The sequence below is a fragment of the Pleurodeles waltl genome, chromosome 8, assembly GCF_031143425.1.
Source record: "Pleurodeles waltl isolate 20211129_DDA chromosome 8, aPleWal1.hap1.20221129, whole genome shotgun sequence".
Lineage (NCBI taxonomy): Eukaryota > Metazoa > Chordata > Amphibia > Caudata > Salamandridae > Pleurodeles > Pleurodeles waltl.
The window spans coordinates 988,466,033-988,484,419 of record NC_090447.1 but is presented as its reverse complement, the minus strand read 5'-3'; the positions used below and the strand labels follow the sequence as shown (position 1 = coordinate 988,484,419).

Genomic DNA, 18,387 nt, shown 5'->3' with positions numbered 1-18,387 from the left:
TTCTCCTCTTATTACTCTTATTATTCTCACTATCCCTATTACCCCCATCGGACCGGACGGTCCTGATTGAAACTCACCGTTCTAATGATTGTCTCCTTACGCCCTCCAGGGGCTGCCCTCCGTGGGCAGCCTGCCTCGGACTGGGTCTCCTCTGAGTAAGACGCTCCGGAGGTTTGGACCCGCAGTCCACAGATCTGGATCCCTAGGGCTTTGCTACTGCCCTAAGTAGACTACTCGATACCTCTATCTCTTCCCCTCCTCTCTACTTTCCTCCCCTCTCCTCTCCCCCCACCCCCGTCTGCCTCATCAGCCTCACATTCAATCCTTCTCCATTCTTCATCTTTTCTCCCTTAGTTTTTTTCTCCCTTCTCAACGCCCATCAACATGGCTGTTTCTTCATCTTCCCCATCTTCTTTAACCGACTACCTCCTATCAGTTATTAATAGTGCTCAGCAAGCACCCGGCACCCCCACTCCCATGATTGTCCTGGTCCTGAACGTAGGGCCCTTTTGGCTCTGACGTTAAACATATTCTTACCTTTCCAGACTTCCCGCCCCCTCTTACAGATCAGAGACACCTCCCATTCCCCCGCTACATCAGATTCTCTAATTACTGACACCGCTGTTGTCCACTCCCGAACATCACCCTTACACCCTAGAGTGACACACGCCTCCAATAAGGGTATGAGTGGCAGGGTCCCACCCTGTACTCGACCACAACAGCTTATATCCTGGAATGTCAATGGTCTAACCCATTATGTGAAAAGAAAGAAGGTGCTATCCTACTTGCAGTCAAAAAAAGCGGACGTAGCTCTTCTTCAGGAGACGCACCTCGATGCGAGGAATACAGTTATGTCGCGACTGCGTGGGGAAGGCAAAATGTAGCTGCTGTGCGACACCTAGGTCGCAGGGCAGCGGGACCCTACGGAAATGAGGAGCGGCGATTCTAACTCTTAAGACACTACCAGTGATGCTGATTAAAACATGGTCAGACCAGGAGGGGAGATATGTTTTTGTAAAACTAAAGGTAGGAGACTCCTCGATATGCGTTGGTTATATATATGCACCCACAGAAAAACTGTTCTTCCTGCACATTACCTGCCTACTTACGGAGATAGGTGCCTCATGTAACGTCACAGGAGACTGGAATTTATCTTGAGATGCAGTGCTAGACAGAACAGGGCCCATGGATGTATGTAATAACAAGGACAGAGCCATCCTTGAAGACGTGTCCCTAGGTCATGGGCTAGTGGATCATTGGAGACCAACGTATCCAACCGATAAGGAGTACATGTTTCTGTCAGAGGTACATGGGACCCAATCCCGCCTGGACTACTTTCTTGTGACACATAGCGTGGTGGCTAAGGTACAGGATTCTCGTATACTGGAGGGAGGCCTATAGGATCATTCCCCGATACTGTTGATAGTTAATGCAGGACTTACCTCACCGGGCCGAAAACCCTGGTGCTTTGCCGTACATCGTTACCACACTCCTCGGGGTAAAACTCAACTAGAGACGCACATTACTACGTATATGCAAGATAATAATGATACGGTCTCCTCTCAAAGGATCCTTTGGGCAGCGGCAAAGGTGACTCTGCTCGGACAGATGATGTGAGATGCAGTACAGGCGAATACGCTTAGCACGTCAAGTAGAACTAGAGCATAGTATTGTACGCCTCACCCACTTGTATACGGTGCAGCCAACTATCCAACCCGTCGCCAATTAGAACAAGCTCGTATGGCCCTTAATGAGCTCTATACTTCAGAGACTGAACATGCCCTACAACGTATGCAAGAAAGGCACCATGAACAGCGGGAAAAAGCTGGTCGACTCTTAGTGGCTCAGCTTAGACAGAGAGAGGCAGCTCAGGCCATCCCTGATATCGCATCGGCCAATGGGGAAGTCCTTATTCGGCCACAGGACATAGTGAACAAGTTTGCGAATTTTTACCAACGTCTATATACCCCGGAGGAGGTAGCCAATTCTGAGCGAGTGGACGACTTCCTGGATAGAGTACACTTCTCCCCTGCCTCTCAGCTGAGACGCAAGCCCTATCAGAAGAAGAGATAAGTAAGACTGAATTAGCACAAGGCATATCTAACCTCCCTTATCATAAATCACCGGGAGAGGACGGATTTCTTGTGGAATTTTATAAATGGGCAGCCAAGGAAGTAGTCGACTCCCTGTACGAAGGCTTTCAGGAGGCAGACCGGGAAGGGACTTTAGGCGCAATCTCAATTCAGGCAATGATCGCAGTACTACCTAAACCCAGGAGAGACCCCCTCCATTGTGGCAATTATCGACCCATATCACCGTTGAATGGCGATATCAAAATTCTGGCCAGTGTCTAAGTGGCGTGGTAGCGCAAAGTCATCCCGTCCTTAAAACACCAGACACAGGTAGGATTTGTCCCAGGACGCACCTCTAGAAATCATCTAAAAACTCTCTCCCACGCCCTATGGGAAGTCAGGGACATGTCAGCTGAAGTCATAGCCTTAGCCTTAGATGCGGAAAAAGCATTTGACCGTTTAGAATGGTGATATCTGTTTACAACTCTGCAAAAATTTGGATTAGGTGAACAATTCATAGCAAAAGTACGCCTACAATACGATATCCCCTCGGCACAGGCTAATTTGCGGGGGATTCCTCTCAGATCCTCTACCCATTCGCAGGGGAACGAAGCAGGGTTGCCGTCTCTCGCCACTGCTTTCCCTCCTAGCCCTGGAACCGCTAGCGGCTACCATACGTCAACTCGCACTACTCGCTGGCATACCAATCCAAGGGGGACTTTCCAAAATCTATTTGTATGCACACGATATCCTACTTACCCTGACAGATCTCGACCATTCCCTCCCGGCACTACTGGAGATTACTGCAGACTTTGCAGGCATTTCCGGTTACCAAGTAAACTGGGACAAAAGTGAAGCACTTCCCCTCTCCTTCACTACCATGAGTGCGGCAATACATGGATTCCCGTTCCGTTGGACACATGGTGGCTCATAACCTTGAGCCGCTCATTGCACGCATGAAGCTGGACTTTGAGAAATGGTCCCAACTGGGGCTCTCAATGCTTGGCAGGGTGCATGCAGTGAGGATTGTCACCTTGCTGCGCTTAACATATATGGTGGGCATGCTCCTCTCTAGTTTACGATCCATTGATACCAAGATCAGAGCCTTTCCATGGGCCTTTCCTCTTGCCCCGGTCTATCCTCAGCAAAACTCATGGCAAGTCGCTCCTGTGGAGGTATGGGGCTACCATTGATAGAACACTATGCCCTTGCTCTCCCCTTTTCCCACTTAGCGTATATGGTCCCTGGCACGTTGGACCCACCGCAATGGGTCACAACAGAACGCCTACTGCTCTCACACCGGAGAGGACTTAGAGGCCTATATGGTACTTACACCACGAACACCCGCTCCCTAGCACAGCTCACCAACCCAATGCTGAAAACAATGCAAGTAGACAGTCGTAAAGCGCATTGACTCTTGGGCGTAAACCCACTTTTTCATGGCCGAGCTCCTATTTGGGGAAATGAAGGTATACGGATCGGAGGACGATTCCTATTTTGGGCACAATGAAGTACGGCAGGCATAGAAACACTAGACCAAAGCATCAAGAATGGCAAGCTGAAATCAACTGATCGTCTACAAGGAGACTTTGGCCTCCACCCAGTCAGGCTTGGCGATATCTACAACTCAAACACTGCCTACACAGCAGTATGGGAACGACGCCATGGGTATTACAACCATCCGCTGTTGTTTCCTATCTCAAAACATGGGGTCACCTCAAAGGCGTGATGGCGGGCATATATGATGTCCTCACACAACACCTCTACACACAACCCCTCCTTGAAGCACTACGCCTTAAATGGCAACTATGCCTCCAAACAGAACTAGAAGTAGAGAGCTGGGCAAAGACAATGATGGCCCTAAATAAAGGCATCCGGGTAGCCTGACTGAAGTTCTGCCTTTTTAAAATAATTCATAGTTGGTATTGGACCCCAGTAAAGCTGCAGAGGATAAAGCTACTCTGACATGCAGAATGCTGGCAGTGCACGGAAACCAAATGCGGTTTGCGACATATCCTCTGTGAATGTCCATCGGTTCCACCCCTCTGGGATTCAGTAGGCACCGCTCTTGCAACTTCAATGACACTACAGACACCGCTCTCCCCCTTTATCCACGACATGGAACAGCTTCCCGACCTATCCCGGCCACAACAACGTCTATTACATACGGCTTTGGCGACAGCCAAGATATGTGTGCTACAACACTGGAGATCCCCCTACCCCGGAAGAATGGATGATAGCAATGTTCCGGACTGCCGCCTTTGAACGCCCCATTCACAATATGCAGGATCAAGCCGCCCTTTTTCAGCAAGTGTGGGAATCCTTCCTTACTGATACACCTCAGTGAGCTCATTATTTACCTCCCAGCTACCCTGTAAACATCTCACGGTTACTGACGTAAAGCGCACCGGATTCCCCCCCCCATTGTCTCTCTCCCCCATCCTTCTCCCTCCCACCCTCGCCCCCCCACTGACACCATCCTAAGCGAGGAGCTGGGTGCCCTTCTTCGTCTTACCTTCATATTTTACCTTCTCACCTTATCACATTCTCGCTTACTCACTCTTCGGTCCCCTTACACCCTTCCATTATCCTAACATCTCTCCCCACCCCGTCATCCCCCATCCCAATATCTAACCTCATTTTAACCTAGCCCAGTGTCAACTCTCACAGCTTCCCGGACCCCTTCCCCCATCTGCCGCCCCCTTCCTCCCCCCATCCCTTAACAAAATACTACCTACTGTATCTTGCCTTTCTCAACAACCCAGACATCTCTTCTCTGACCTACATGAAATCACATTTGGGAATGACCACACTTCTCTTTTGTTCATAACAAACTACTCATATCACTTCGATGATAGTTTGCTCTGACTTTCTGCTTCCTGCTTATTAAAGATACACTTCCCTAGATTAAAACCATACTCCACACTCTTCGACCCTACTGTGCAATACACTAAAACGCAACGCCTACTGCTGCAGAGTGAGTTTTCTTGTCACAGTTGACACTACTTGCCCAAGGGGTTGTGCCAAACGTGCCTCCAACCCAAGTGCAATTGCTCCTCACAGCCCCTCTCCTCCTATCACGATCAGCAAGCTTTGCATATGTAACATAATAATTGGCTTTGAAGTGTGACTCACTGTCCATTGGTAAATGTACTCGTCCCTTTCTCCCCTACAGAAGCAAATGGGTGTCCATAAGACAAAATACTGTCCCTACTCCTAGAGCTTAAGGAAACCAAGGAGACAAAACCACTGCCCCGTCCGCCTGCTCCCCCGGACTCGCCAAAAGTGGAATATGTCAAAAGAATGTAAACAAGGAGTGCTGTATGAATCTCTGAATTGTCGATATGCTATCGGAAAAGGAGATGTATGAAAACCAAATATCTGTATCCTTTAGACCAGGTGCATCGACTTGTATAGCATATGCCCTCTTGCCTCACACGAAGGTATAGGCAACTATAACCTCATTCCTCTTTATGCTAGAAACCTTACCCCCTTCTTTTGCCATCCCCCTTCCCCTCCTAACCCGTTTGACTTAGTTGTTAAGATACAAATGTCCTTTACATGAAAAACATAGAAACAACAAGGCAAAATGTTCAATGTACATGTATGTCTTTGCATTTTCTCAACAAGAAATTATAAAGCAAAAAAAAAAAAAAAAAAAAAGACCTCTCATGGTTACGGCCTCCTGCAAACTGACTGCCAATATCAGACTTCAGGAGGAAAAAGAGGGTAAAAAGCATCTGCTATGATGGCACAGAAGAATTGTTAACTACTTTCACAGTAACAGAAGTGTTGATACAAAATATATGGGCACTGTTTGTTTGGGATTACAATGCTTATCATGCCCATGCTAGTGGGTAGGTATTTGACACTAAGTAATGATTTTCCAAAATAAACTACAGCTCAAGAGCACCCTCCCTTGAAACTGTTCCTGGTAATATTCATATGGATGGTAGACTAAAGATGGCCCTAAAACTTTTCGCCTTTTTTTTTAGACCTAATGAGGAAAAGATTATTTAGGTTGAAGTGGCCCTCATCATTCTAATTTTAAAAACAGTTAACTACCACTTAATAAACTGTTAAGTGCTCACCTGTCGCTGCACCCTGGGTGAGGCAGTGTGAAGCAATGAGAAGAGATCTTGCAGTAGAGTGTGCTGCTGAGCCAAATACTGCCTCCCCACATTAGACCCACTCAGTGCCAGCACCATTGAGAGAAGTTCAAAGCAGTATGCATCGGATGAGGCATCTTCATCATTTGGCTGTGAGTTGGCATTTTCCTTGCTGGAGATGGCATGCTCCCATTCCTCACGGACACGTGTTGCTTCCATTCGGATGGCCTGGACTATGTGGGCACACACCTAAGTAGGCAGAAAAGTCACAAACAGAAAATGAAAATAGGGAGAATCGAAGCCCTTCACTAAAAAGAGGCAATAACATGGGGCATCACTATGGGAACATTTGAAAATCCATGATTTTACGATAAGAGCTCTGAAGAAAGAAATAATGCAACATCTTTCAGGTGCATACCTGCTTCTGAAGGTTCGTCAGCTTACTTCTGCTGAATATGATTCCAACCATGTGCTCTTTGAGGTCTGCATCTGATGGAGCCTTAATGAAACAGCACAGAGACAGTTTAGAAGGGTGAATCTCAATCGTCTCATCAACTGCAACAGTAGGAATAGACAATAAGGATGCTCATTAGGTAATACAAGAGCACACCTCTTGGAAAACCTTTTTATGTATTATAAAAGGACATCATTCTTTTAAACTGACATCACATCTTTTTTCTCAATTTAATCTACTACACGTATTAAAGAACGGCATTCACCCCCAAAATTAAGAGCTCATAAGAAGACTGCTATTTGGGTATGTGAAAATTTCGAAGTGGTTCTTTGGATGGCCCGGACGTTTTGACAAAAGAAGCTTTAGCAAGTCTGTGATGTACACTCTCCAGCCGCCATCCCCACCCCCCAGCGTCCATGATGATTTATGGAGTGAAACAGGAAAAGAGGCAGTAACAGCGGCAAGAAGATACAGTTATGGGCTGGAAAGCAAGTGAAGGATAGGGCAGTAATAGTGACATTGAGCCAGGTTGAGAGAGAACATTCACACGGAAAGCAGAGGGGAGGAGGAGGAGGCACACAGTTAAGGGTAAAGGACGCACAGGCAAATGTGAGGAGCAAGGCATTGTAATATGAAGATTTCTTTAGGCCACAGGATGGACATTACATGCTCCCAGTGCAGTGCCGACAGGAACTATTCGCCAAACCAGTCACTTCTGCTTTAGCATACTCGCCACCTCTTTTTTCACAGCAAAGAGGTCTTGGTATCTTAGCCCTTTCCTTCACTGTCCTCACGAAAGGTCACTGGCAAGATGCAAAGGATGGTAGAAGGGTTTGGAAGTGAAATTAACATGAAACAATATTGCTGCCTGTAAGATGGATGAAATAGGAGGGATGTATGTTTCCTTGCCAGCTGGAAATTAATTTTTCAAAAGTGGCACTCTACCCTGTGTAAAATTATAGGAATCTATTACTAAAAGGCATTTCCCTCTAGTCTACTGGCTTTGACTGAGAGCCTGTGGAGGGTGACTGCAAATGGAAGCTTTTAAATACAGATGCATATCTCATGATGTGAAAGGGCACTCTTATCCAAGTGCTCCCTGCTTATAAGAGTACACTCAAAAATTCATTGTATTGCTTCCATAAGTGCTAAAAGGCATAACAAAGAAGTGTTGTACTTTAGTGATGTCTCTTACTAACAAGTGAACAGACAAGAAACTGACAGACAACCTGTTCTTACTCAACATCATCTTGGATACAAGACAGCCAATCTACACCCGGAGATGATGTGTCTGGAAAATTTCAGGAACAAGGTAGTCATGGCAGATGACAACAACACCAATTTCTCAGAGCCTAGTAGAGATAATCCTAATAGAAAGAGTATATATAAATGCTTGGCATCTGCAAAGGGTTGTCCAAATCCCATTGGGTTGTGTGCGATTCAGGAAAGCAGTGAATTTCCCATTCTCTTTAGCTAGTGCAGAACCCCGGGAGGGGCCTGTGCTTACCCCACTTTGGCTAATGAAGGATACTGAAAGGTAGTGCTGTCCCCGAGCAACGGGGCCCCTCTAAATATGCCTTAACGTGCCCTTCAAACTCTCATGAATAAAGTGTCTGTGGGTGGTGAATATTGTTCATCTTATATTTATAGATTCTATATACTGCAGGCAGAGTGATATTCGGTGATAGAGAACCCCTAGATATTTTAGAGTAAAAACCAAGGTTAGAGGAGAGGGAGCTTCTACCTTTACCCTATTTGTTGCGAAATCAAGACATTGGGCTTTGTGAATGATGATGAAAGAACCAGTCAATTGATGTAAAGAAAGATCTGAAATATCACATGGACACATTGTAGGAAGTTGGCTCTGTATATACTATTTCAAAGTAAGAAATAGTGTGCACAGAGTCCAAGGGTTCACCTTAGAGGTAAGGTAGTGGCAAAAATAGATAATTCTAATGCTCTATTTTCTGGTAGTGTGGTCGAGCAGTAGGCTTATCAGAGGGTAGTGTTTAGCATTTGTTGTACACACACAGGCAATAAATGAGGAACACACACTCAAAGACAATTCCAGGCCAGTAGGTTTTTGTATTGAAAAATATATTTTCTTAGTTTATTTTAAGAACCACAGGTTCAAGATTTACAAACAATAGTTTAAATGAAAGGTATTTCACTCAGGTATTCTAGGAACTTTGAATAATCACAATAGCATGTACAGTTTTGGCATAAATGGCAATAAGCTACACAGTGCATAAATCAACAGTTCCTGGGGGAGGTAAGTAAATGTTAAGATCACAGGTAAGTAAAACACTTACAGGGTTCAAAGTTGGGTCCAAGGTAGCCCACCATTGGGGGTTCAGGGCAACCCCAAAGTTACCACACCAGCAGCTCAGGGCCAGTCAGGTGCAGAGGTCAAAGTGGTGCCCAAAACACATAGGCTTCAATGGAAATAGGGGTGCCCAGGTTCAAGTCTGCCAGCAGGTAAGTACCCGCGTCTTCGGAGGGCAGACCAGGGGTGTTTTGTAGGGCACCGGGAGGGGGGGGAGGTGTCAAAAGTACACCCTCAGCGGCACAGGGGTGGCCGGGTGCAGAGTGCAAACAGGCGTCTGGTTTTCTATAGGAATCAATGGGGAGACCCGGGGGTCTCTTCAACGATGCAGGCAGGCACATTGGCGGGGGGGCTCCTTGGGGTAGCCACCACCTGGGCTAGGCAGAGGGTCGCCTGGGGGTCGCTCCTGCACTGGAGTTCGGTTCCTTCAGATCCTGGGGGCTTGGGGCTGCAGGTGCAGTGTGGTTTCCAGGCGTCTGGTTCCTTGAAGCAGGTAGTCGCGGTCAGGGGGAGCCTCTGGATTTCTTCTGCAGGCGTCGCTGTGGGGGCTCAGGGGGGTCAACTCTGGCTACTCACGGACTCGCAGTCGCCGGGGAGTCCTCCCTGTAGTGTTAGTTTTCCGCAGGTCGAGCCGGGGTCGTCGGGTGCTGAGTGGAAAGTCTCACGCTTCCAGCAGGAAAAGTGTGGTCTTTAAAAGTTGCTTCTTTGTTTCAAAAAGTTGCAGTTTGTTGAACAGGGCTGGTGTTCTCAGGAGCTTTTTAGTCCTTTAGGTGCAGGGTAGTCCTCTGAGGCTTCAGAGGTCGCTGGACCCTGTTGGATGAGTCGCTGTTGCAGTTTTCTTCGAAGTAGGGAGACAGGCCAGTGGGGCTGGGGCCAAGTCAGTTGTCATCTCCGTCTTTGCTGCAGGGCTTCAGCTCAGCAGTCCTCCTTCTTCTTTAGGTTGCAGGAATCTATCTTCCTCGGTTCTGGGAGCCCCTAAATACTCAAGTTAGGGGTGTGTTTAGGTCTGGGAGGGCAGTAGCCAGTGGCTACACCCTCTTTGTGCCTCCTCCCTGTTGGGAGGGGGGCACATCCCTAATCCTATTGGGGGAATCCTTGTTCTACAAGGATTTCTAAAAGTAATTAAGTAAGTAAGTATGTAAGAAAGTAAGTAAGTGTCACCTCAGCGCAGGACACTTTGGGACTGTCCTGACTGGGGAGTGACGACTCCTTGTTTTCCTCATTATCTCCTCCAGCCTTGCCGCAAAAAGTGGCGGCAGTGGACGGAGGGGCAGACATCTCCACTAGCTGGGATGCCCTGTGGCGCTGTAACAAAAGGGGGTGAGCCTTTGAGGCTCACCGCCAGGTGTTACAGTTCCTGCAGGGGGAGGTGAGAAGCACCTCCACCCAGTACAGGGGCTTTGTTCCTGGCCACAGAGTGACAAAGGCACTCTCCCCATGTGGCCAGCAACATGTCTGGTGTGTGGCAGGCTGGCAAAAACTAGTCTGCCCACACTGGAAGTCGGGTATGTTTTCAGGGGGCATCTCTAAGATGCCCTCTGGGTGTAATTCACAATAAAATGTACACTGGCGACAGTGTGTATTTATTGGGCTGAGAAGTTTGATACCAAACTTCCCAGTTTTCAGTGTAGCCATTATGGTGCTGTGGAGTTCGTGTTTGACAGACTCCCAGACCATATACTCCTATGGCTACCCTGCACTTACAATGTCTAAGGTTTTGCTTAGACACTGTAGGGGCATAGTGCTCATGCACATATGCCCTCACCTGTGGTATAGTGCACCCTGCCTTAGGGCTGTAAGGCCTGCTAGAGGGGTGACTTACCTATGCCACAGGCAGTGTGAGGTTGGCATGGCACTCTGAGGGGAGTGCCATGTCGACTTAGTCATTTCTCCCCTCCAGCACACACAAGCTGGCAAGCAGTGTGTATGTGCTGAGTGAGGGGTCCCCAGGGTGGCATAATACGTACTGTAGCCCTTAGAGACCTTCCCTGGCATCAGGGCCCTTGGTACCAGTTACAAGGGACTTACCTGGGTGCCAGGGTTGTGCCAATTGTGGAGACAAAGGTACAGTTTAGGGAAAGAACACTGGTGCTGGGGACTGGTTAGCAGGGTCCCAGCACACTTTCAAATGATAACTTGGCATCAGCAAAGGCAAAAAGTCAGGGGTTAACCGTGCCAAGGAGGCATTTCCTTACACACATTATTTAATTTTCTTCTTTTCAGTACTCAAAACAAACCTTCTTTAAAGATGGATATATAATTTGTAGTTGTCTGTCGCTCCCTAACACTGCTGGTTGTAGCATGTAGACATTTTCAACACGTTTAAACACAGGAATCTGGGAACCCAGAAAGCTTTGTTACTTGTGAGCACACGTGTACCACAGGGAAGATGACTGGTGAGTTGTGGAAGGAAAACTATGGTAAGTCACTATTGGTCCATGGAAAAGCTTCAGCCTTTAGAAAACACTGCTGGTGTTGGGCTGCATAAGGTTGACAAAAACGCCAATGCTTACGCGCCTACTGTACCATTTTATTTATTATATGCATTTATTTATACATAAATTACATAAGGAATAGGAGGACTAGGTGCTCCAGATTTTGAACTGTACTACCTAGCGGTGTAGCTACAGTGGGATGTCAATAGGAAAAGAAGCAAACGAGGACAGGGCTTACAAAAGTGCAGTTACCTAATTAACTAACTCATCTTCTAATAAGAAACCAACCTATGCATAAAATCCTTTCCAGAATATAAACGTAACCCTAAAATGCTGGAACAGCACTCTTGCAAAGACTAAAACAATGGAAACATATGCTCCAGCTGTAACACTGATCAGACTTGAGGAACCAGGGGGATATTATACTGAAAATCAGATGTGACCCTGAACTGATACTGACATGACGAAAGCAAGGCACTGCTATGACTAGCACACACTTAGGTCACTACAAGACCTCACTGAAAATAGCAACCTCCAAAAACATTCAGGGATCCCTGACACAGCCCTTTCTGTTGGGAGCCTAGGCACTAATGATTGGGATTCCTTGAACAAATAAAAATTACAGGTGACAACTCATGACAGAGTATTTGAGAGGTAATATTGCTCTTGAAGTTTCATTCTAACTAATGCACCACATATCTTTCTGCAAGACACCGAATTTAGAAAAAATGGTCTTTGATAGCATGGAAATGCACCAGAGACTGCTTAGTTCTCATCAATCAAAGGGCGAAAAGATTGTCTGATGCCCTATTAATCCAAATAAAGACAGTGGGCTAAGAACACAGGTCATGTTGGGTGTATACAATAAATTAATACAAGGAATATCTGAGGCAAAGTAGGATTGAGAAATTCCAGAAGGATCTGAAACGATTTTCCTTTGAAGGAACTTTTCCATATTCATAGCAGGATTACCACCCACAGAGATCAGAAAACTCAAACTTTTCTGATTCGGATAGCTCTGGTTCCGGTATTTCAGAGAGAATCAGATTCAATAATCAGCAAGGTTGATATCAGACAAGGAGAGGAGAGCGATGCTCTCCCAGAGGAAGAGGGTTGTTTTCCAACCATTACTATTTCCATACATTTGAAGTACACAACCTCAATATCCATTCCATCCCCCACAAAATGGCCCTCCTTGGCAGCAGAACCCTCCTTTTTAAGGAGAAGGTGAGTATTTTGGAAGAGGAAGAAAGAAAGGAAAGAAAGTACAGTGGACAGAACAACCTCTGAGGGATCAATACCAGGATCCTCAACCAGGCCCCAGCAAAATAAATCAGGAGTTATAAACCTGAGTGACTAGGCCTTTAAAGACACACCCTAATGCAAGTCCTTGAGAAAGGCTTAGGTTTTGTTCCAACCCGTATACCAGATACCTTTGGACTACGACAAGAAATGGCTGAGTTTTTTCTGTAAGATAAGGCTTTCAGTATTGTTCAAGGACCAATCAATAGAGATTGGGGGTGGGGGGGCACTACTAATACTGGTTTGAAGAGGAAGTCATACTTCCTTCCTCCAATGCATACTATGCCTGAACACTGAAGTATTAATCTATGAGAAGGCAATAATACAGGAATTTCTAATTTAACACTTGCCTTACCTTTCAGAACTTGTCTAAGGCAGAGACATTGACTCTAAAAGAAATTTGGGAGATGGACTTCATGATTATAATGATTATAAAACCAGCAGATAAAGTGGGTGTGACAGTTGTAATTCCAAAAGAGATGTATAGACCGGAAAACCTTAAGCTCCCACAAGACCCCTGTAATTACAAAGTCTTGCACCATGGCCCAACAAAGGACATCTGTTAAGATATTGAATTCATGGTGAAATCAGCAGAAGGGAAGGGCTGTATTACAAATAAGGAAGCTCAATTTTTAGTTCAAAAGAACCCCACAATCCCCTACTTTTACATCCTGCCTAAAATCCATAAGGGTCAAGTTCCACCACCCAATAGACCGATTGTCTATGGAATAGGGTTGGTGTTAGAACCTTTGTCAAAATTCACAGATTATTTCTTGAGACCACTGGTGTCCATGATGTCCTCTTTTGTGAAAGACACAAAGGATATTCTGAATCTGATGCAAGACTGACTTTGACGTGGGCAGGGACCTCACTTTGATACTAGATGTAGAGGCCCTATATACTCGCATTACCCAAGAAGCGTCTTTGAGAGTGCTGGAATTCCTTCTAGAAGTGGTCCCTTGGGAATCAATTACCCCAAAGGAGTTTGCCTAGACTTTTCCTATATGGCCTTGATGAGGAGCTATTTCCAATATGAAGAAAGATTCTATTTACAGACCCACAGGACCATCAATGGGGAGTAACTTCGCCCCAAGTGTGGCATATCTGTATGTACACGATTTTGAAATGAAATTCATTTATAATGATGAGAACCCATTTAAGAAAAAGATACACTTATGGAAAATATATATTGATGATATTTTCATCATTTGGAGAGGGGATGAAAAACAAGCACTTGAATTCGTAGAATGGTTGAACCCAATGGATACGTTCTTGTGGTTCACCTTAACAACTGAGAAGGAGTCTATCAATTTTCTAGACCCGAGGATCTGGGCGCCAAAAGGAAAACTACTGGCGGAAGTTTATTATAAGCCCACGGATTGCAACAACCTTCTCAGAGATGGCAGTTTCCACCCTAAATCACTGAGGGACAATCTACCTGTGGGCCAATCCCTTATATTACATACGAATTGTAAGAACAAAGTGGATTATGATTAACATGCAGCATTTCTCTTGGAGAATTTGGAAACTACACAATATCCGATCCATCTGATAAAAAAAGCAATGAAGCAAGCACTTTACTACGCTAGGGAACAGCTGCTTGAAACACACAATAAGCACCCCATGACCTGACTTGTTTGTGTCACCACCTTTGGTATTTGCTGAACCAATTGAAAAATATATTTTGAAACATTGGAGAATTTTGAACTCGGACCTTTGGAACTTGAAAGACCCATATTCACTTTCAAAAGGGGAAAATCCTTAAAAGGTCTTCTAGTCCATACCAGACCAAAAATAAGACAAGTACAAATGCGTAGTATACAGAGCAAATGGAACCTTCCACCAGTGGTAGGTCATTTCCCATGTGGAAGATGTAATATCTGTTCCCTTACGAATCAGAAAAAAGACTACTGGACTTAGGTCTAAGAACCCCATGGATCTTAAAGAATTACACCACCTGCGACTCTATGAATTACATTTATGTACTGAGCTGTATCTGTGGCTTAAGATACGGAGGTATGACCACAAGAAAAGTCAAGGAAAGGATCATCGAGCACAAAAGAACATCTAGGTTCAAGAAGACTAACTAAATTGATGCGTCATTTTGTAGATTCTGCACATTCAGAGAAGGATTTTGAGTGGTATGTCATAGAGAAACTACAAGGGGCATTCAAAGGGCAGCTGTTTAGGTTGAAACAATGCTGGATATACAGGTTGTCAAGCACTTTGAGTGGGTTGAATGATGATATCCCCTGGATACAACTGATGGGGAGGTGGCATCCCGCACTAGCCAACTTTTGAATTGGACGACTGTGCTGCACTCAGTATGAGATACCTTATACCTACTTCTGGTCTCTGGCCCCCAAGTGTCATTTAGGCAAGAAAAATCTGACCTGGGGCCGATGTAAAAGCCCTGCAGAGAAAGGTGTGAGCGTAGATATGGGGGACTTCACACTACTAAATCTACATGATGTGTAGACACACATGGTGTTTTCACCTCTCTGATGAGACTAATGTCATTGTAGGCATAGACTGTCCATTTACAGAAATTATCAAAGTTCCCCCAAGAAGAAATATAGATACATCGAAAATTGGATTTGTTATCTCGCTCACATTGTCCCTTTTCCCTTTTTTTTTTTTTGAAGTGGGGTATGTTCTTGAATTTCCAACCCTCCGGCATGAAAAGACAAAAAGATACATATGGTGACTTCCACCTCCCTAAAGGGTGTGGGAAGGCCCATGTCATGATAGGCAAGGATTGCCAATTGCATAATAACAATATTCGACATCCCACGGGAAGGAATATATATACACACCATGCATTAGATTTGTTACTACATTCTCTAGGTTTTCTTTGTTTTGACACTTCTAGTACAAAAATGTAACAAAAACAAAAAATACAGAAAATATTAAAAAGAGATGACCCAATGTTCCCTCATTCTTTCCAAAAACATGAGCCAGTATTACATTTGATGCATAAACCATGGTCCTGGAATACCAAGGGGGCGTGTATACAAAAACACTACGCCTCCCATGTTTATCCGAGTGTGGCGTGAGTCAATGACATCAGACGCCGACCTCAGGCAGCACTGAAAAGCAGTATGTGGGCATTGTAAGCTATCTTTGGCGGTCTCGGAGGAACAAACTAGGTTGTTGGCGGTGTGGGAGCCTTCATGAAGTAACAGGGTTTTTCTCCCACCTAAAGAAATGGGGTCCTAATTTAATTTCCCCCTTTTATTTTTATTTTCCTTTCAATAGAATGGGGAGCTTGGTGGGTGCTGACATTTGCTATGTCGCCATAGGGGCTTTTTCTATAGGGAAGGGTCCCAGGGAGCCTCCTTTTGAATAACAATATTCTCTACACCACAGTGATCATACGGGATGCTTGGTCGGGAGCTGCCACCTTTATTAAAGTCATGATTAACCTTTGTACCACTTTACCACCAATGTACGACTTTGAGTATAACACAGCTTCGGATTTTTATGACATACATTTCCCACTCATGATGATGCTACAGGCAGCGTTCTGGCTCACACTGCATAGGTTAACAAAATTGGAACCCTTTGAGATCCATACACTCACTAGCACACACCAATAAAAATCTGACTTATCACCTGTTCAGAATGACCCCACACAGTTTTTTTGCACAAACGAGAATTATGAATCTGCAGCTATTATAAACCAGGTGTCCTTCTGGTAACAATCTTAATATAGAAGTGCAAGATCTATGGTGATACGGTAGTAAGGATATGATAGGTGCGGTACGGGAGAAAGGTTCACCATAATTCCTAACATTTAGTGTGTGACTACAGGACCGAGCCATTCCCAGACCCGCACGAGGTATGGATAACTCAGTAATGGGGTAAGAATATTGAACATGTTTCACGCATGGGTGAGTGGTTTAGAGGGGGGTTTTGACACAGGCTTGTGCATGCTTTTTTCAGATATTTTTCTGATATTGTTGCCTAAGAATAAGAATATTGGTTATGTGAAGAATCACAGAAAGGAGGAGGAACACAGTCATTTTGGCTTAAACTGATACACTGAGAAAATGTAGTGAAGCATCGCGAAATTAAAGGTGTAGGTGTCTACTTTGGATAATAACGCATGATCAATTCATATGGGTGATGCAAAATAAAGTGAATTAGGAGAGAGTGCATTACAAAAAATTGGGTGATATATGAAAAATGTTCTCAAAAAGTAAGGGTGACCAATGATTCAATTACGCTGACATAAGATAAAAAAAGGTTTTATTTGACAAGAAGACTTTATGCTGCCTGTCCTAAGATTACTGGGATTTCTTGTTTTTCGTAAGGGGAACCATCATGGATTTAACCTCTCTGATGAACTAATGTTTTATCTTTTGGTTTACTTTAGGTACCTCAAAAAAATGAGGTCAGAGCAATAGGCCTCATAAGTGTGCATGACATTGGTGATAGTAAGCAGGGAAAGTTAGTATTTGATCTGACGAAGGCCCCAAGACCCAGCCGGGCTCTTTGAGAGGGCCGAAACATGCTGACGAAAAGATAGGGTTTACTGGGAACATAACAGACCCAAAGGAGACTAGGTACATTACTTTATTCATATCTTTGGAACCCCGTAATAAAGGAGAAATTCTTGGGGCATCCCAACAGGTATTTTTAGGATGTGATCTGGATCCCTGCTGTTATCCAGCTTATTATTTTATTTTCGAGCTCCAAAGAACTCTTGGTTGAGTCAGCCACAGTAGTACCATCTTACCGGGTGGGGATAGACAACCGATGATGAAGCATGCCACTATTAAGTGGGTGAGGCGTCTATTCCAAATCTTGGAATGATTGTATTAGCTGGCAAATATGAGAGGTCAGTTTTGATAGTATTCTCAAAAATCCTCATTGGACAAAAGGTTCTGACAATATGAAAATGAGTCCCATAGCCAAGTTACTATAGAGTGGTTACATACAGGAGGAACCCATCAGTGAGCTGCAAACCCACAAAGTCCTGCAATTACTGTTTGCAATGGCCTGTGGCAGAAAAAATTGTAACATGGTTTTACAAAGCCCTTGGAAATATGACAAAAAAAAAAAAAACAACAAACAAGACAAAAAGGACATGGGAGGTGGACATCAGAAAAGGACTGAAGGACGTGGAATGTAATTGTAGGAAGCTGGCCTGGTGTGTGGTGGACACCTATGGTATTTGCACCTTATACCAGGTCCAGGCAACCCTTATTAGTGAACGAAGACAGTATCTAGGAAGCCAGGGCTTTCTAGTGGTAGTTGTGGTGAGCACCCAAGACTTATCTAGGAGGAGTGTAAAGTATTTGCAATACCACAGCAATCACACAGCAACCCATCACACCTGAAAGGAACCACACAGTGTTGGAAAATTAAAGGTACTTTATTATAATAACACTGAACTAGATTACATACAGGGAGTCCCCCAAATGGATGTAAGTACACTATTATTATATATATATATATATATATATATATATATATATATATATGGAAAATGTCACTTGCCCAGTGTACATCTGTTTGTGGCATGTTCCGCTGCAGATTCACATGCTGTGCACTGTTCCTGCCATCTAGTGTTGGGCTCGGAGTGTTACAAGTTGTTTTTCTTCGAAGAAGTCTTTTCGAGTCACGGGACCGAGTGACTCCTCCCTTTCGGCTCCATTGCATCGACTCCATCTTAGATTGTTTT

The 18,387-nt window shown here is 44.8% G+C and overlaps 1 protein-coding gene across 17 annotated transcripts in view; it reads right to left on the bottom strand.

The window, feature by feature from the left end:
* The window catches only part of MYCBP2 (MYC binding protein 2), a 1,769,078-nt gene that overhangs the window by 180,597 nt on the left and 1,570,094 nt on the right, over positions 1-18,387 (bottom strand). For all 17 annotated transcript variants that reach the window (XM_069205243.1, XM_069205245.1, XM_069205247.1 and 14 more), the window contains 2 exons: positions 6,600-6,680; positions 6,164-6,430 (listed from right to left, as the gene is read on the bottom strand). In XM_069205243.1, coding sequence (XP_069061344.1) covers positions 6,164-6,430; positions 6,600-6,680 — 348 coding nt within the window. The remainder of the gene's footprint in view (positions 1-6,163; positions 6,431-6,599; positions 6,681-18,387) is intronic.